This window comes from Budorcas taxicolor, chromosome 4 (genome assembly GCF_023091745.1).
Source record: "Budorcas taxicolor isolate Tak-1 chromosome 4, Takin1.1, whole genome shotgun sequence".
Classification (NCBI taxonomy): Eukaryota; Metazoa; Chordata; class Mammalia; order Artiodactyla; family Bovidae; genus Budorcas; species Budorcas taxicolor.
The window spans coordinates 70,349,932-70,371,035 of record NC_068913.1 but is presented as its reverse complement, the minus strand read 5'-3'; the positions used below and the strand labels follow the sequence as shown (position 1 = coordinate 70,371,035).

General features: G+C 39.8%; 1 protein-coding gene and 1 non-coding gene across 2 annotated transcripts in view; both read right to left on the bottom strand.

The window, feature by feature from the left end:
• Positions 1-20,788, bottom strand: part of HIBADH (3-hydroxyisobutyrate dehydrogenase) — a 111,740-nt gene extending 90,952 nt beyond the window's left edge. The window contains exons 1-2 of the mRNA XM_052638641.1: positions 20,654-20,788; positions 9,796-9,956 (exon numbers count right to left, since the gene is read on the bottom strand). Coding sequence (XP_052494601.1) covers positions 9,796-9,956; positions 20,654-20,744 — 252 coding nt within the window. The 5' untranslated portion in view covers positions 20,745-20,788. The remainder of the gene's footprint in view (positions 1-9,795; positions 9,957-20,653) is intronic.
• Positions 1,193-1,263, bottom strand: LOC128047139 (small nucleolar RNA SNORD56). Its single transcript, XR_008199325.1, has one exon. It is a non-coding gene; the product is annotated as a small nucleolar RNA SNORD56 (small nucleolar RNA).
• Positions 20,789-21,104: the final 316 nt, after the last annotated feature.

Below are 21,104 nucleotides of genomic sequence, written 5' to 3'. Positions count from 1 at the left end.
GACACTGCCACTGTTCAAAATAGTTTTAAGCTGCCAGCATAAATCATTTATCAACAAATATTTTCATTTTATGATATTTAGGACAGAATATTCCCCCTCAGGCCCAAAGCTCTTTTTACTTTTCACCCTTCTCCGTTCATTCATCTAAATTTCACATCCTCCTGCCCTCCTCTGCTGTTACAATCAATACACATAGGACTCCTTAGAGTCAAGACTCTGAGGGGAAGCAGAGATAGAACATGGGAAAAGTGGAGCCTGCTTTCCAGGCTTGCCACCTTATAGTGAAGCATCCACAGAACTTTTCCCACCATGTGCAGTGGTCAGGGGTGGGAGCTGCAGGCATGAAGCTAGGACATGTCTTCACTATTCACTAATCTGGGAAGGGCAGCTACCCAGAACCCAACTTCTTTCCTTCCTCATAGGTCAGTATCTCAAGGAAGACGGAAAGAAGGGAAATCTAATGACAGCCTATGCCCTAGAACCCTCTGATTTCTATTCAGGAGTCTGAGAGATCTTGTCTACATGACTTTCATTTCAGACTACAGCATTTCTGTTTGCAGGTCAGCAAACCTTAAAAGCAATATTTATGTAGTTTTCTATCAGAAATGAAATGGCTCTTAACAGTTACTTATTATTTTTTCCCCTCAAAACCTGCTTCAGCACTTCATTATTGTCAAAATGCAATTTTAATAGAAACTCCCTCCTAATTTTAGTCTGGCTACCTAGGACACATCTAAAACATTGCCACATTCAACCTGTTTTATTCTCCACAGCACTAGGTGGACTGCTAGACATACTGGTTCAGTTCAGTTCAGTCACTCAGTCGTGTCCGACTCTTTGCAATCCCATGGACTGCAGCAGGCCAAGCCTCCCTGTCCATCACCAACTCCCGGAGTTTACTCAAACTCATGTCTATTGAGTCAGTGATGCCATCCAACCATCTCATCCTCTGTTGTCCCCTTCTCCCGCTCTTAATCTTTCCCAGCATCAGGGTCTTTTCAAAGCAGTCAGCTCTTCGCATCAGGTGACCAAAGTATTGGAGTTTCAGCTTCAACATCAGTCCTTCCAAAGAAGCACTTGAGAACTGAGTCATACTGGTACTCAATCAATATTTGTTGACCTAATGTAGAAATCTCTGGACACTAGAGAGGGAGCGTGCCACTTGTATTATTTTCTCCCTCTACCCTCAGCTTTTCTGAGACTCAAAGGATCAACACTCACTAGGTAAACTGCTGTTGACAAAAAATACTGCCATCATTGTAGAGCCTTCCACTTTTAAAGAAAACTGTTCAGGAGGCAAGAATATACAATGGAGTAAAGACAATCTCTTTAACAAGTGGTGCTGGGAAAACTGGTCAACCACTTGTAAAAGAATGAAACTAGATCACTTTCTAACACCGCACACAAAAATAAACTCAAAATGGATTAAAGATCTAAATGTAAGACCGGAAACTATAAAACTCCTAGAGGAGAACATAGGCAAAACACTCCGACATAAATCACAGCAGGATCCTCTATGATCCACCTCCCAGAATACTGGAAATAAAAGCAAAAATAAACAAATGGGATCTAATTAAAATTACAAGCTTCTGCACAACAAAGGAAAATATAAGCAAGGTGAAAAGACAGCCTTCGGAATGGGAGAAAATAATAGCAAATGAAGCAACTGACAAACAACTAATCTCAAAAATATACAAGCAACTTATGCAGCTCAATTCCAGAAAAATAAACGACCCAATCAAAAATGGGCCAAAGAACTAAATAGACATTTCTCCAAAGAAGACATACGGATGGCTAACAAACACATGAAAAGATGCTCAACATCACTCATTATTAGAGAAATGCAAATCAAAACCACAATGAGGTACCACTTCACACCAGTCAGAATGGCTGCGATCCAAAAATCTGCAAGCAATAAATGCTGGAGAGGGTGTGGAGAAAAGGGAACCCTCCTACACTGTTGGCGGGAATGCAAACTAGTACAGCCACTCTGGAGAACAGTGTGGAGATTCCTTAAAAAACTGCCAGTAGAACTGCCTTATGACCCAGTAATCCCACTGCTGGGCATACACACCCAGGAAACCAGAATTGAAAGAGACACATGTACCCCAATGTTCATCGCAGCACTGTTTATAATAGCCAGGACATGGAAACAACCTAGATGTCCACCAGCAGATGAATGGATAAGAAAGCTGTGGTACATATACACAATGGAGTATTACTCAGCCGTTAAAAAGAATACATTTGAATCAGTTCTGATGAGATGGATGAAACTGGAGCCGATTATACAGAGTGAAGTAAGCCAGAAAGAAAAACACCAATACAGTATACTAACACATATATATGGAATTTAGAAAGATGGCAGTGACGACCCTGTATGCAAGACAGCAAAAAAGACACAGATGTGTATAACAGACTTTTGGACTCAGAGGGAGAGGGAGAGGGTGGGATGATTTGGGAGAATGGCATTGAAACATGTATACTATCATGTAAGAATCGAATCGCCAGTCTATGTCCGATGCAGGATACAGCATGCTTGGGGCTGGTGCATGGTGATGACCCAGAGAGATGTTATGGGGAGGGAGGTGGGAGGGGGGTTCATGTTTGGGAACGCATGTACACCCGTGGTGGATTCATGTCAATGTATGGCAAAACCAATACAAGTATTGTAAAGTAAAATAAAGTAAAAATAAAAATTTTTTTTTAAAAATGAAAAATAAAAAAAGTTAATTAAACCCCTTCTTCCAACAACAACAAAAATTAAATAAATAAAGAAAACTGCTCCTTTGTCTCCATTATTCTCTGGATAAATCCTGTTTGTTCTCACGCTATCTGCCTACAATGCTAGTCTTCAGCAAACAGCCCTAACTGCCCTCTCAACCAATGTAATACAGGTTTTTTACTGAAAACTGAGGAGCTGCTACTTTTTCTTTTCACATCAAAATTTGGAATCACATATTTGTGTGATCTGATTATCTAATACCTCCTGCTGGTTCCCAAAGGGAAAACTGTAACTATTTTGTTCTAGGCTATAATACCCATACCCAGCACAAAGTATTCAAGAAACATCAGTTGAAGTAGCAAATAAATGAAGGTCCTATCCCTTGTTTTGCTAGGAGAGTCTACGGTAGCCTTAATCCGCAGTGATCAAAGTAACTTCTCTTCACAAAGAAGAGACTCTGACACTGTCATGTGAATAGAGAGCATTAGAAAAGGAATTATAGCTCTGCACAGCAGAGGGGAAACAAAGACTTCTAGGAACTTAGACCTAACACACATAGTACTTACCATGCCAAGCATGACTTTAAGCTTTTTACAAATATGAATTCATATAATCCTCATACCAGCTCTCTGAGAAAGGTTGTTATTATTATCCTTAGGAAGAAACAGAGATACGGAGACACTAAATATCTGTCCTGGGATTGCAGACACTAAGTGGTAAAGTCATGTTCCAGGTTCCATTTCCTGTGGCTGCCGCAACAAGTTCCCATAAGCATGGTGGCTTAAAACACAGAACCTTCTTCTCACAGCTCTGGAGGCCAGAAGGACGAAATCAAGGTGTAGGCACCACCATGCTATCTCCACCGGAAGAGCCTCTTCTGCCTCTCCTAGCTTCTGGTAGCCCTGGCTGCTCCTTGGCTTGCTGCAGCATTAACTCTGAAGTCAGCAAGGACCTGCCCTAGCTTGTCCTCATGTCTCTCTGTAAGGATACTCATCACTGCCTTTAGGGCCCACACAAAGTCCAGGAGGACCTCATCTCAAGATATACAACCCAATTATATCTGCAAAGACCTTGTTTCCAATTAAGATCACTGTCACAAGTACTGGGGTTAGAATGCGGACATTTACCTTTTTTTCCAATAACTTTATTGTGATATATAATTTGCCCACATAAAGTATATAATCTGATAGTTTTCAGGGTATTTGTAGATATGTGCAACCATCATAATTTTTGTGCCTGCCTCCCTCTTTCCCACCCAGCACTAAGCAACCACAAACCCACTTTCTGTCTCTATAGATTTCTCTGTTCTGGATTTTCATCTGTCACTGCCTCATTCCTACTTATGGTGGAATAATATCATCGTATGAGTATACCACATTTTTCTTATCACTGATGGGACACCTAGGTTGTTTCTGTCTTTTGGCTATAATGAATAATGTTGCCACTCATATACAAGTTCCTGTGTGGACATGTGTTTTCATTCTCTTTCACATATACCTAGGAGTAGAATTACATTCTCATCAGCAGTGTGTGATAGTTCAATTTGTTCACATTGTCATCTGACTTTGTGATTCTAGCCAACCTAAGGGGTGTGGAAATCTCATTGTGATTCTGATTGCATTTCTCTAATGACAAAAGATACTGGCATCTTTTCATGTGTTTATTGCCTGTCTGAATACCTTCTTTGGGGAAATGTCTATTCAGATCCATTGCCCACTTAATTGAGTCATTTGCTTTCTGTTTGAGTTGCACAGCTTCTTTACACATGCTAGATACAAGTCCTTATCAGATACATGATTTCAGTTCAGTTCAGTTGCTGAGTTGTGTACGACTCTTTGAGACCCCATGGACTGCAGCATGCCAGGCCTCCCCATCCATCACTAACTACCAGAGTTTATTCAAACTCAACTCCATTGAATCGGTGATGCCATCCAACCATCTCATCCTCTGTCGTCCCCTTCTCCTCCTGCCTTCAATCTTTCCCAGCATCAGAGTCTTTTCCAATGAGTCAGTTCTTTGCATCAGGTGGCCAAAGTATTGGAGTTTCAGCTTCAGCATCAGTCCTTTCAATGAATATTCAGGAATGATTTCCTTTACAATTGACTGGTTAGATCTCCTTGCAGTCCAAGGGACTCTTAAGAGTCTTTTCCAACACCACAGTTCAAAAGCATCAATTCTTCGGCGCTCAGCTTTCTTTATAGTCCAACTCCCACATTCATACATGACTACTGGAAAAACCATAGCCTTGACTAGATGGACCTTTGTTGGCAAAGTAATGTCTCTGCTTTTCAATATGCTGCCTAGGTTGGTCATAGCTTTTATTCCAAGGAGCAAGAGTCTTTTAATTTCATGGCTGCAGTCACCATCTGCAGTGATTCTGGAGCCCCAAAAAATAAAATCAGCCACTGTTTCCACTGTTTTCCCATTTATTTGCCATGAAGTGATGGGACCAGCTGCCTTGATCTTAGTTTTCTGAATGTTGAGTTTTAAGCCAACTTTTTCACTCTCCTCTTTCACTTTCATCAAGAAGCTCTTTAGTTCTTCTTTCCTTTCTACCATAAGGGTGGTGTCATCTGCATATCTGAGGTTATTGATATTTCTCCCAGCAATCTTGATTCCAGCTTGTGCTTCATCCAGTCCAGCATTTCGTATGATGTACTATGCATAGAAGTTAAATAAGCAGCGTGACAATATACAGCCTTGATTTATTCGTTTCCTGATTTAGAAGCAGTCTGTTGTTCCATGTCCAGTTCTAACTGTTGCTTTTTGACCTACATACAGATTTCTCATGAGCCAGGTCAGGTGGAATGGTATTCCCATCTCTTGAAGAATTTTCCAGTTTGTTGTGATCCATACAAAGGCTTTGGCATAGTCAATAAAGCAGAAATAGATGTTTTTCTGGAACTCTCTTGCTTTTTTGATGGTCCAACGGATGTTGACAATTTGATCTCTGGTTCCTCTGCCTTTTCTAAATCCAGCTTGAACATCTGGAAGTTCATGGTTTATGTACTGGTGAAGCCTGGCTTAGAGAATTTTGATCATTATTTTACTAGTGCTGCGCGATGAGTGCAATTGTGCAGTAGTTTGAACATTCTTTGGCATTGCCTTTCTTTGGGATTGGAATGAAAACTGACCTTTCCCAGTCCTGTGGCCACTGCTGAGTTTTCCAAATTTGCTGGCATATTGAGTGCAGCACTTTCATAGCATATCTTTTAGGATCTGAAATAGCTCAAATGGAATTCCATCACCTCCACTAGCTCTGTTGGTAGTGATGCTTCCTAAGGCCCACTTGACTTCACATTCCAGGATGTCTGGCTCTAGGTGAGTGATCAAGCCATCGTGATTATCTGAGTCAAGAAGATCTTTTTTGTACAGTTCTTCTTTGTATTCTTGCCCCCTCTTCTTAATCTCTTCTGCTTCTGTTAGGTCCATACCATTTCTGTCCTTTATTGAGCCCATCTTGGCATGAAAAGTTCTCTTGGTATCTCTAATTTTCTTGAAGAGATCTCTAGTCTTTCCCATTCTATTGTTTTCCTCTATTTCTTTGCATTGATCACTGAGAAAGGCTTTCTTATCTCTCCTTGCTGTTCTTTGGAACTCTGCATTCAAATGGGTATATCTTTCCTTTTCTCCTTTGCCTTTCGCTTCTCTTCTTTTCACAGCTATTTGTAAGGCCTCCTCAGACAGCCATTTTGCCATCTTGCATTTCTTTTTTTGGCGGATGGTCTTGATCCCTGCCCTCCTGTACAATGTCAGAACCTCCGTCCATAGTTCTTCAGGCACTCTATTAGATCTAATCCCTGTAATCTATTTGTTACTTCCACTGTATAATCATAAGGGATTTGATTTAGGTCATACCTGAATGGTCTAGTCATTTTCCCTACTTTCTTCAATTTAAGTCTGAATTTGGCAATAAGGAGTTCATGATCTGAGCCCACAGTCAGCTCCCAGTCTTGTTTTTGCTGACTGCATAGAGGTTCTCCATCTTTGGCTGCAAGGAATATAATCAATCTGATTTCAGTATTGACCATCTGGTCTTTTACGTGTGGAGAACTGAAACATTCATCATCCCTTTGTGAATCTCTTTGCTGGTGCTTCCCAGATTGCTGGAGCTTTCTGATGCTCTGCCTAAATTGCCTCATACTCTGAAGAGTGTGAGGCATCCCCTAACAAAATTCTGATTTTTTTAGTGTTGCTAATTTTGGGTAGATGTGAAAGAAGGTTACCTTAAGAATAAGACTTATACTTGAATGAAGGAGACATTTATATTTTAAAAGACTACACATGTGCATGTGTAGTCTTCTCTTGTATTGTTGGAAGAGGGTGTTTGCTATAACCAGTGTGTTCTCATGGCAAAACTCTATTAGCCTTTGCCCTGCTTCATTCTGTACTCCAAGGCCAAATTTGCCTGTTACTCCAGGTATTTCTTGATACATGATTTGCAGATATTTAATCCCATTCTGTGGGTTATCTTTTCACTTTCTTGCTGGTGTTCTTTGAAGCACAAAAGGTTTTAATTTTGATGAAGTCTTTTTTTTTATTATTTTGTTGCTCATGATCTTGGGTATCATACCTAAAAGTCCTTTGCCAAATCCAGGTCATAAAGATTTACCCTCATGTTTTCTTTTAAGAGTTTTCTAAGTTACTTCCTTCAGTTCAGTTCAGTCGCTCAGTCGTGTCCGACTCTTTGCGACCCCATGAATCGCAGCACGCCAGGCCTCCCTGTCCATCACCAACTCCCAGAGTTCACTCAGACTCATGTCCATTGTGTCAGTGATGCCATCCAGCCATCTCATCCTGTCGTCCCCTTCTCCTCCTGCCCCCAATCCCTCCCAGCATCAGAGTCTTTTCCAATGAGTCAATTCTTCACATGTGGCGGCCAAAGTACTGGAGCTTCAGCTTTAGCATCATTCCTTCCAAAGAAATCCCAGGGCTGATCTCCTTCAGAATGGACTGGTTGGATCTCCTTACAGTCCAAGGGACTCTCAAGAGTCTTCTCCAACACCACTTGGGGGACTACTATTCAACCTACTGTATACTCACTTAACTATATTATCTATCATAATAGATAACTACTATTTACTTCCAACAAATTTCATGGGTACAGAACAACACATTAAGTAGGGTGTGGTATAATCATTACTACCCTGACATCATCTAATCCAAAAGAAATCTAAGCATTTTATTGTCTAATAATCTAGGTTGTAGACAGGTTAACAGGTGATTATTTCAGAATCATCAAGGAAGACACCACAAATACACTTAAAAATGTCTCATACATAAATTTCATTAGTTAGTGACTATATGTCATATAATTAAAAGAGTTAAAACTCCAAAGTCAAAGACAGACCTTTGTTCAAATCCTGCCTCTTGCCATTCACTCACCGTGTAACCTTAGGGATGTTATTTAACTTCTCCAAGCATCAGTTTCCTGAAAATACTTCTGTTGCAAAGGTAAAATTAGATAATATGTACAAAATATTTAGTAAGAGACCTGACACATAGTAGGTACTCATTAAATATTGTTTCTTTTCTCTCTCTTTTAAAATGTAAATGTCTCCTTCGTTCAAGTATAAGTCTTATTCTTAAGGTAACCTTTCACATCCACCCAAAATTAGCAACACTAAAAAAATCAGAATTTTGTTAGGGAAGAGTATGAGGCAATTTAGGCAGAGCATCAGAAAGCTCCAGCAATCTGGGAAGCAGCAGCAAAGAGATTCACAAAGGGATGATGAACATTTTAGTTTTCCACACACAAGCTGTTCAGTGCTACAGCAACAGGGAAGAGTAAGGGTATTAGAAACAATCTGAAAGGCCCTAATCATCTGCTTTGCCAGTCCACGGTAAATCAGCTTCCATTCAGTTTCTACCTCTCTATTACTAGAAGGGGTAGGAAGAAGAAGAGGAATTCATGGGATTCTTCATAAACATACACACACATGAAAACTTCTGGAACATTAGTCTCCAAAATGCCAAAAGAATTTCCTATTGTTACTTTGATTAAATTGTGTATTTAATAGATATTTCCTCTGTTTAGAGATTATGTACCATTGTTATTTTTACAAATAAATACGTAAACTATTGGAAAGTGCCAACATCAAATAGATGTGTTATCCCAAAAAGTAATATTCATCTTGTGAAAAAAACAGTTAATTCACCCCAGACTGAATATCAACTTGGAACTCCTGTCCACCCTTGAAGATGGCAATGGCCAACCTTTCCCAGAACAAAGAACTGAAAATCTCTCCAACAAGTCTAAGGCCCTAAACTACTTAAGAGCATCAGTAAGCCTGCTGCAGTGGTAGCACACTGTCAACATCCAGAGACTATATGGGCATAAGCAGACACAACCCTACCCTGAAAAGTTCCAACATGATACTCACACATCCTCACACAACACTGCAGCCACCCCCATCTGGCACACAAACCGCAGGGAGAAGGAGACAGAGGATATCGAGTTCTATAAATGGCCTACAAGTTACCTAAACTTGCTCTTTGCATACACACTGCATCTTCTCAGTATTTATTTCAAGTCTGTTATCTAGAAGTTTATTTGTTCTTTAACTTTTTTCTATATTTCTCAGTATTTTTTAGTATTCAGCCAGCTCTGGGATTGCATCCAGCTGTCAGTTACCACTCTACACCTTGTACAAGAATTTCCTGCGTATCTTGGGGGGGACCTCTAAATTTACCAGTTACTGGAGAAGGAAATGGCAACCCACTGCAGTGTTCTTGCCTGGAGAATCCCAGGGACGGGGGAGCCTGGTGGGCTGCTGTCTATGGGGTCGCACAGAGTCGGACACAACTGAAGCGACTTAGTAGTAGTAGTAGTAGTAGTAGTAGTACACAGTCTCCCATGTGTATGTGTGTGTGTATACATGTATTTTACATATTATATAATATATACATATGTAATCTTACATATAAAGAAATAAAATTAACAATGAGTTAACTTTATAAATCCATCATGTATACTTCTAAGCAGCTATTACTTACTTGAATGTCAAATATCAAAATCTGAAAAACATTTTTAAACATCAATATCTTAAAAGAAACTTAAGAAAAGGCCTTACCTGTTCACCTGCGTCTAGAAACTCTTTGCATGCATCAGGGAACACATCATAAATAATAAGTGGATAGCCATGTTTCATGAGATTTTTTGCCATTGGATTCCCCATGTTGCCGACTCCAATGAATCCAACTGGAGTCTTAGAAGCCATTGACCTAGAACACACTGATTTCAACACATTATTTTTAACAAGAGCAGACAATGTTTTATTTTAAACATTCACTCAATAAGTCATTTTTATCTTAACATTTTCTATTAAAAAACTTTTTAAAGGAGACTTTTAAGCTAATGATCATTTAAAGATATCAGCAATGTACAGGCAGACTAACTTCTGAATATACAGTTCTCTAGGAATAATCATAAAATTTTAAGTAATATCCCTTCTACTTTCTACCTCTACAACATCCCTTTACTATTTTAACAATAAACTTAATAATGTCACCATGTACCTATCTGCGTTGCCCGTTAAGTGAAGTATCCTAAATTCTCTTATCTAGATTATCTTCTTTAAAAATGTGTACAAAAAAACTGGAAGTATTCAATAAAACCTGTATCTTGGACAAGCACCAAGAATGGAAAAACTTTTTAGCTTCCCACCTTCACATTTATTGAAACTACTCCTTCCAATGGTATAAAAAAAACAATTGAATAAAATCGAGAAGAATGTATTTCAACTTAAAAGTCACCAGTTTATAAACGGGGTCCTAGGTGAGACCAGGGGGTCACTTTCGTGGGCTTTCCATGACAACGGTAACAGTCTCATGACCTTGGGCTAACAACTCCAGGCACTTTCAGAGAAGAGGCATTTTCACTCACAGAAAAAGAAAATTGTTCTTAAAAATCTGTATACAGCTTTTGATTTTATTTTCTTTCTTTTCATAAAAGACTTTGTGAAATCACACTGGGGCATACAACTCAAGGTAATGCTTTTTGCAAGACAGCAGAGAAGCTCCCCATTAGACAGTGTTACTGCTCCATTCAACAAGTATTTACTGCATGAAGTTCTATGGTATGGTCCTTGCCCTCCAAAAGTTCACAGTCCAGTGAAAGAAGAAAGCAAAATAATTCCGCTTGCCTTTTCTCCTATCATTTCCCAGCTTTATTATTTCTTTTTCTTTCAAGGACTCCAGTTTTAAAACTGTGTAGTGTTTAGTAAAGTGTATACTGACTAATCACAGTAACATTTTAAGTTTCAGATCCTCTCAACTGATGGATCCCTGCTCTTCCTTCAACTTAATCTCAATGTAATGAGATTTCCTAAAAGCAGATTATTTGAAGCCTTAATGCTTAAGAAAAACAGGTCATCTTGGGTCAGAAGCATGTTTAATACGTATGAACTCCATGTCTGTCTCTACCATTTCCATTAAAGATGGGTGTGCTTCCTATGCATCACCACCTTACCAGTGCAGTTTAACATGCTGGGCATGACAGGAGTCCTGTGCCTAACTTTGTGGTTCACAAGGGGTTTAATAACAGAGAAATGACTCCTCACTGAATTTTTATTTTGATATTAAGTACACTTTATAAGAGAACTCTCATAAATACTAGTAACTAGTGTGCCTGACTACTGTATTAAGCTTGAAAAGGTATAACTAAAAACATTAGAAACTAGAAATATTATTATTTAAATGCAGTTAATTTTAACAGGCAACTCACTCTAAGTCAAACAATAACTATGGCAAAGTAGAACCATGATTTATTTACACATTCAATAAACACGAAGCAGTCATTTGTACCATGCCAGATGCATTCAAAGACATAAATGACATACAGTCCTTGCTTTCAACCAGCTTAAAACACAAGAAGACAACTAGGTACACAGACACTAAAACATGAAAGTAAAAGATAAAGTATGAAAAACAATGCTGATACTAAAGGAGAACTTGGAAAAAAACAGCATTTGACCTGAGTATTTTAGGATGGGGAGGCTTTCAAATGGAATGAGAGTAGAAACAAAGGGAGTTCCATACAAAAAAGGAATGAGTATGCATATGAGTGTATGCAAGCAAATAGGAAAGTCAAGCAAAAATGAATAATAAAAGTTAATAGTTGTGGCAATTTTATTACATGCCAGACACTTTATATACAGCACTGTCATTACATCCCATCATTAAGCCTATCTTCCAGTTCAGGTCCCTGACACTTAGTTTAAATAAAATGCACAGATTCAAGTTGTAATGCCAAGATTCAAATCCAGCCAATCTGACTCTAGGTTATTCATTTTTAACTGCCATCCACTCTTCCTACAGGACACACACAGAAACAAAAGAGCAAGATTAAGACTGAAAGAAACAAATGCAGCCATAACATGGCTGGGAAGCATGCTACAAACTATTTGACTGTATTCTGGCAGCCCACTCCAGTATGTCTGCATGGAGAACCTCATGGACAGAAGAGCCTGGTGGGCTCCAGCCCATGGGGTTGCATGGAGTCGGACACCACAGAGCGACTAACGCTTTCACTTTCCGTAAGCAAGTAACGGTACCACAGACTGAACGTTTGGTAACCCCCAAATTTCTATGCTGAAAAAATAACCTCCAGTGTGAGGGTATTTGGAGGTGGGGCCTGGACGCAATGATTATTAGGTCCTGACGGAAGAACCCTCAGGATGGCATTAATGCCTTTACACGAGAGGCCGCAGGGAGCGCCCTCGTCTCCTTCCACCCTGTGAGGACACAGTGAAAAGATGGCTGTCCTTGAACCAAGAACTGAGCCCTCACTTGACGCTAAATATACCAACACCCTCATTCTGGACTTCCCAGCCTCCAGAACTGTGAGAAATAGTTTTCTGTTGTTTATAAGCCACCTAGTCTGTGGTATTTATTTATAGCGGCCCAAACAGACTAAAACAGGTAGTTACTGAAAGGGCTGAGAGAGATAAACGACCTGATCAAACCCATGCTTTAGGAGAGAAACAGCAGCAGTGTACAAAAACTGAACTATAAGAGCAGCCTGGAGGCAGAAGGACCAATACAAAAGCGACTGTCTAAAGTCTCAGTCCATTCCAGCTGATGTAACAAACAAACCACAGACTGTGTGGCTTAAACGACAAGCATTCATTTCTAACAGACCTGGAGCTGGGGGAGTCCAAGATGAGGTAGGCAACAGATTCGGTATCTGTGAGAGCCCACTTCCTGGCTTGTCGATGACCCGTTTTCTTGTATCTCTGGAGAGCAGAGAGAGACACAGGCTCTCCTGCCTCTGTTTAGGACACTAATCCCATTCATGAGGGCTCCAACCTTATAACCCAGTTATTTCCCAAAGGCCTCAGCTCCTAATACTATCACAGTGGAGATTAGGATTTCAACACACAAATTTTGGAGGGCTGCAAACATTCAGTCCACAGTTAAGTTCAGAACTAAAAAAGGGCGGTGCCACAGAAAATACAGATATGAAAAATATTTCAAATATAGTAATAAAAGGACACAGTAATAGGCCTCATTATAATGTAATAATGGAAGAAATACTGGAAGAAAAGACTTTAAAAACAAAGCAACAAACTACCCAAAATACAACACAGAGAGAGAAAAAAGAATTAAAAAAAAAAAAGAACATCAGTGAGCAGTGAGACAGCTTCAACCAGCCAAATACACAACAAAACTGGAACCCTCAAAGGAGAGGAAAGCAAAGTGGGGACAGGAAAAGTATGTGAAGAACTAATGGGAAAAATTTCCAAATCTGATGAAAACCATAAACCCCACGCATCCAAGCTCAATGAACTCCACAAGAAACATGAAAAAAAACTGCAACAAGACATGTCATAATCAAAATGTTCAAAAGCAACCAGCAGAAAAAAGACATTACGTACAGAGGAACAAAGATAAGAATGAAGGCAGATTTACTGTCAGAAATCAAAATGAGTGAGAAAATAGGAGAGCATCATCTTTAAAGGACTGAAACAAAAAATGACTGTCAAGCTAGGATTTATCTAGCCAGTGGCAGTGTACAATTATAGAAACCTGCGTATGTAGGGGTATGAGGAAATCGGCAGGAAAGGGGTGAATGGATATGTTCACTATCTTGATTGTCATGATGGTTTCCCACATGTCGAAACCCATCAAACTCTCCACGTTAAATACGTGTAGTTTATTGTAGGTCAACTATATTGCAATAAAGCTGTTTTTAAAAAGTCAACATGTTTACAAAAAAACAACAAAGAGAAGACATTCCTCAGTCCAAAAATACTCAAGTGATAATATCAACCAAATGCAACATGTGAAATATGGATGGATCTGGATTCGGGAGGTGCCAAGGAAGCATTAAGACATTCTAAGGAAAATTATGAAACTTTATATATAAGCTGTACATTAGGATGATACCACGGAAGTTCTAATTGCTTTGTTGTTGTTTAGTCATTAAGTAAGTCGTGTCTGACTCCTTGCAACCCCATGAACTGTAGTCCACCAGGCTCCACCGTCCATGGAATTTTCCCAAGCAAGAATACTGGAGTGGGTTGCCATTTCATTTTGCAACACTGACCTAGGGATTGGACACACGTCTCCTGCATTGGCAGGTAGATTTACCGTTGAGCCACCAGGGAAGCCTGCTAATTGTCTGAGATAGTGGTAATTTGGTTATGCAGGAGACAGTTCTTAAGAGATTCATGCTGAATCATTTAGGGTTGAAAGTGTCATGGTGTCTGCATTTTACTTTCAGATAATACAGGTGGGATATGAATATGTCTGGAAAGAAAGCAAGCAAACCTGGCAAAAGGTTAACAACCAGTGACACTAAGCAAAGAGTACATAGATGTTCGTGGCATTATTCTTTCAATACTTTATGTTTGAAATTTTTCGTGAAAAAACACGGAGGAAAAACTTACCAAATCTATATACAAAAAAAAATCAAAAACATGACCAAACACAAATAACTAGGAAGAACACTTGAAACACAAGCTAGAAATAGGGCTCTTTTACTTTATATGCAAATAACTTTAAAATCTATAAGAAAAATTTAAATAACCCATTGTTTTAAAGTATGCCAAAATCACAAAAAGAGAGTTAACAGAATATACCCAAAAAAAACTTTTAAAAAATGTTCAACTTCTGTCACAATTAGAATAATGCAAACAAAGCAATGTAGTATCATTTTCACCTATCAGCTGGACAAATGTGTTTCTCTGATAAAACGCACAACTGGTTAGTAAGGACTGACAAAAACATATACTCTTATACACGGTAGAATTGTATTTTATGTTAACCCTAGACAGCAATTTGAAAAAAAGATCTACATTTGAACCTCATTATAAAATTTAAATTTAAAATGTGTATACTCTTTGAAACAGTAATTACATTTCTAGGAATATACACTATATGTAAGGGGTCAGCACACTTTTTCCTAAAGGGTGAGGGGTAAACAATTCCAGTTTGGGGCCATAAGGCCTCTGTCACAACCATTCAACTCATCCACTACACTTTTAAAGCAGTCATAGGCAATATAAAAACAAGTGGTTGTGCTTATTTTCCAATATAGCTTTATTTACAAAAACAGAGGTCCAGCTGTTGGGCCACAGTGTGCTGACTCCTACTATATATAACCTCTGAAAAACACAAAAATGTAATTTACTACAGGAATGTTTGTAACAACAGAAAAATTATAAATAACTAATACTGCAGATGGTGACTGCAGCCATGAAATTAAAAGACGCTTACTCCTTGGAAGGAAAGTTATGATCAACCTAGACAGCATATTCAAAAGCAGAGACATTACTTTGCCAACAAAAGTCCGTCTAGTCAAGGCTAGGGGTTTTCCAGTAGTCATGTATGGATGTGAGAGTTGGACTGTAAAGAAAGCTGAGTGCTGAAGAATTGATGCTTTTGAACTGTGGTGTTGGAGAAGACTCTTGAGAGTCCCTTGCACTGCAAGGAGATCCAACCAGTCCATCTTAAAGGAGATCAGTCCTGGGTGTTCATTGGAAGGTCTGATGTTGAAGCTGAAACTCCAATATTTTCACCACCTGAGGCGAAGAGCTGACTCATTTGAAAAGACCCTGATGCTGGGAAAGATTGAGGGTGGGAGGAGAAGGGGACAACAGAGGATGAAATGGTTGGATGGCATCACCGACTCAATGGACATGAGTTTGACTAAACTCCGGGAGATGGCAATGGACAGGGAGGCCTGGTGTGCTGCAGTCCATGGGGTTGCAAAGAGTCGGACATGACTGAGCAACTAAACTGAACTGAATACATATTAATAGGACATTTAATTTAAATAACTAACTATACATTAATAGCAGAGAAGGCAATGGCAACCCACTCCAGTACTCTTGTGTAGAAAATCCCATGGGCAGAGGAGCCTGGAAGGCTGCAGTCCATGGGGTCGCTATGAGTCAGATACAACTGAGCGACTTCACTTTCACTTTTCACTTTCATGCAGTGGAGAAGGAAATGGCAACCCACTCCAGTGTTCTTGCCTGGAGAATCCCAGGGACGGAGGAGCCTGGTGGGCTGACATCTACGGGGTCGCACAGAGTCGGACACTACTGAAGTGACTTAGCAGCAGCATACATTAATAGGACCCTTAACATTCCATAGAAAATCAACACAATGAAATATTATGTAATGTTTGCAAGAACATGGTATATCTATCTAAAAGTATCAGGGAAAAATCTCCAGGATATGTTAAGGCAAAAGAGCAAGATTCAGAACATTATATGTAGTAAGATATAGCGTTTGAGGAGAAAAAAGGAATTGCTGTTTAGCTGCTAATTTGTGTCTGACTCTTCTGCAATCCCATGGACTATAGCCCACCAGGCTTCTCTGTCCATGGGATTTCCCAGTCAAGAATCCTAGAGTGGGTTGCCCTTTCCTTCTCCAGGTGATCTTCCAGACGCAGGGATCAAACCCGCATCTCCTGCACTGCAGGCAGATTCTTCCCTCCTGAGCCACCAAGGAAGTAAGAAGTCAGAAAAAAAGAATACACATGCATTAAATTCTTTCAAATTTCTGTAAGACATGTAAGAAACAGTAGTTACAGCTAGAGAGCTGGACTGATGGCACAGAGTTTCACTTTTCATTCTATCACCTTTTGAGTTTTTACCATGTGCATATGGTGAAATGACGTTTATAACTACTTCTGTAATAAAATGTGCCCTGGTGGCACACAGTTTGTTTAATAATGTTCTGTGAATGAATTACTAACTAGAGAGAGGTTTCATCAAATGGGGATAAAAATCAACGCTAAAACAAAAGATAATGATAAAATGGGTCCAGCAAAGAATTAATTTAATTGGTATTATAGCAACCATGAAACAAACATTTCAGGTTTACTCTCCAATATCCTTTCCTCCCAGACCTAGAGTCAACCTCCAAGTTATCTAAACCAATTATGTACTGCCATCTCTCTGCAACTGACTGTTCACAGACTGGTAACACTGAGTAAAAGATTTAGAGAAGCTCTGAAAAATATGAACATGTACTAGGAAATGAAACAGAGATTAAAGAAACGATTGTATCTAATCAGCAAACCTCTGTGATTCTCAGTACCACCACATAGGAGGAAGAAATAGCCAGAAAATTTGGCAAAGTTAATCTCTAAATTGATAGCTGTAAATTTATAGGTTACGACCTCTTTCTCCAATGGAACATGGACAAAATTACCCACATCTTGTTAACACTATCAACCCAAATCAGGCTACTCCAAGTATAAAAATGCAAAAATTGGTAAGAGGTTAATTATATTTCCAAGTTTTTTTTTCCTTGCATCAAAGTAATTCATTATAAAAAACTGGAAAATATGAAAAAGGTGCTTCCCTAATGGCTCAGTGATAAAGAATCTACCTGCCAATGCAGGAAACACGGGTTCAGATCCCTGGGTTGTAAAGATCCCTTGGAGAAGGAAATGGCAACACTCCAGTATTTTTGCCTGGAGAATCCCATGGACAGATGAGCCTGGTGTGCTACAGTCCACAAAGAGTCAGACATGACTTAGCAACTAAACAACAACTAATAAAGTCATACGGGAAAAAGTTAATTTCACTACACAAAAATAACCAGTTAGCTTTTTGTATAGTCCTACCAGTCTTCTGAATGCATTTTTTAGATTATATCATGAGACATGTTGTATATACAACTTGGTGTCCTACTTTATCACATATTATGTCATAAGCATTCCTTTTGTGTTAATGCTAAGTATTACTAGACTAACAGTAGTGACTCTATAAAGGCCTTTATTATTTGGATCAAGTTATTTTAGAAATACAGTTGACCTCTGAACAAGTGGGGGTTTTGTGACGCTCCTCACAAAATCCAAATATAATTTGTAGTTGGCCCTCCACATCCATGGTTCCAAATCTGCAGATTAAACCAACTGTAGCACAAATTCATTGAAAAAAAAAACATTTTTAAGCTGACCCTTGCAGTTCAAACCGATTTTGTTCAAAGGTCAGTTGTATTTTCCTTATGCAATATTAAGGTCAACTTTTGGTCCCAAGGTCATGTGCAGCTTCTCAGAGCTTCATGTGCAACCCTAGAAGCTAATGCAAAGAGAAAAAAAATGCCATTAGTCTTATTTACACAAGGAGTTATGCTGTTTTAAAAGCAGATTTCATATACACACAGTGTCAATAATAAAGAAATGTATTCCCATTTCTGTCTATAATTCTGGCTAATTTTCCCATTCCAATTTTGCTCAGGTGGTCACTTTAAGATGATCTGTTACAAATTTATTTTTACTTGTACTTGTTAGTGAATCACAATGGCTATAGAGGGTCAACATCTGTAATTTTTTTTGTCTGTACAAAGAAGTCTGAAACTAAATTTAACTGCCTTTTAAGATAAGACACAAAACTTACTTTTATTAAACAGTGATGCAATAGTAATGTATGGCTAGTTTAATGCTTCTCATTTTTCTATTTCCTTTTTAATGCTTTAAATATTAAAATTAAGATAAGCTATTAACCAGTAACTACTAGATCTTATTTTTTTCAAACTGTAAATAACTGTACAGATATTTATAATATTACCCTCCACATGATACAAGTATGTTCAACATACCATGGAGACAAACAGTCTACAGAATTTAGAACACTAAATAATGTTACTATTCGAACTTGGCTGTTTTTCTTAATGTCCCTAGATTCCAAATTGGCATGTAATTTTTAAGACTCCAACATCAAACGAGTTAACACTTCTGTAGTAAATTAACAAAAACATTTAGAACAATTCCAGAGTAAGAATACTGAAGCATTTTAAACAATCATCACACACACACCAAAAAAAAAAAAATTCAAAATTTGTCATATATCTATATTATTACAATGTATTTGGGTAAACAACATTATATGCCAAAGTAGTCTATCAATGTTTCAAGGTAGGCCTTTCCAGTCTAGAGAAGCATTTATTATAGTCAAAGGCCTCTGACTCCTCTTCCATGAATTTTAAGAACTTTCGTAACTCTAAAAGGTACTTCAAGGGTTCATTAAAATATCATTAGAACACCTTGTAAAACCACTAAACAGCACATATGTCTTCTTTGACTAATCAAAACTGAAAGAATCACACATTCATCTGAAAACTGGCACTACATTTACTATTGCAGAAAAGTGTTGTGTTTTTTTTTAATATCGCCACTGTGGGAGGCATTGTCTGTAGTTTAATAGATGTAGACCAAGCAGTGGTTACACTCCAGTTTGACAAATTCTGTGAGTTTGTATCTTATTAGTGTGATTCTGTATCAGACATCTGTTTTCTCTCATCACAGGGAGCTTTCTTTTTTCAAACCAGAGAGGAAATCCACTCTTCTGCTTAGGTTTTTACTGAGGGATAGGAAGAGAGTCTGTTAAGAACTCAATTCTCAGCCTGCTGTATTTTTATTCAGTGAGGATCAGAAAAAAATTAATACCAAGGCTTTCTCAAAACTCTCAAGTATGAGAGTGTTAAACAGTGCACTGTCAAAACTAAAAATTTTTACAGGAAGACAATGGCAGTGTCCGCACAAACCAACCAATTTTTCAATTAAACAGGAATCCTGCTGTAGAAGAAACATCCAGGAATCAGGAAGAACCAAGGACTACTTTCTAGGTCCTGTTGTAATATCCTAATTCACTTATCCGAAAGGCTTTAGGTTCTTTCCTCTGAAAAAATGAAAAGACTATTAGTTCTCTGTGGGTCTAAAAAAACCTGTTTCTTCCTAAATCGATGGTTAGCTTCCGTTAAGTTATAATGATACGGAGGGTGGAAGGGGACGGAAGCAGGAGAGCTTCAGGCCACAATTTTAAGGACACAGAAAGTATTCTGGTTAATAAATCGACAGAAGTGCCATCTTCAGGTGGCACAGTTACAGAGAACTTGGGAGGCTGGGGGGAAGGGTAAGGAGCCCGCCTGGCCACCCAAAGGTGACTTAAAACTTTGCTGGAAAGACTGATCATCTGGTTTGTATAGACTCCATTTGTGTAAAAACATCTGAAACAGTTAAGGTAGTTTAACAAAAATCAGGTCCTGCGGCCAGACGGCGCGCCCACCAGGGGCGTTGAAAGGCCAGCCAGCGCTGCAAGGCCAGGGGTCGCCGGCGTGGGTAGGGGGTCGCCCGTGGGGCTGGGCCCTCCAATTGTCCTCAAAGTCCTAACTCCAAAGAGGCACGAATCGGACCCAAACACTCCTCCCTTTATCCCAAGCTCTTCGCATTACTAAGTCCCAGAAGGACGCTAAACCCTATTCATATAGATCCAGGTGGGGATAGTTGGGAGACGCACTGGCGGCGCGAGCCGCGGCCGCAGAAGAGCCTAGGCCTTGGAACCAGCCAAAATGTTGGGTTTTAAGCCCCGATCTAATCGCAGCGCCTCCGGTGAAAAAACCTCTTCCGATGAGCGAGCGAGAAGCGGGCGACCGGAGGAGGGACGGGGGAAGAAGGAGCGAGGTCCTTACCCGCTGCAAGGCTGGCCACTGCCGGAGGCTGCCGGCGGCTCCAATACCGGAGGCCGGAGGCGGCTCCACGGAGCCATAAGGAGGCTGCCATGCTGCCCCCGCCCCGCCTCCCCACGGTGACCTCCGCAGCTCCCGGCTCACCCACTGACTGCCAGGGTGCGTGGTACGGCGGGCGGGCTCTGCTGCGGCGTGGGGCCGCATGCGCACGCGCTCTGCTGCTCGGGGCGGACACCTACCCGCGAGAGGAGGAGCACGGAGCCGAGAGGCGTGGCCCAGCGGGACAAGCGCCGTCAATCACCTTACAGACAGGGAAGGAGGTCAATCAGAAATCCCAAGTCTCTCCGCCCTTTGTGAACCACCAATAGGAAGGCGCATACCTGCTCCCTGATCCCGCCCCCAGGTTCCTCCCTTATTTAGGGACTGCGGGTTGGAGTCTCCTTGTTTACCAAAA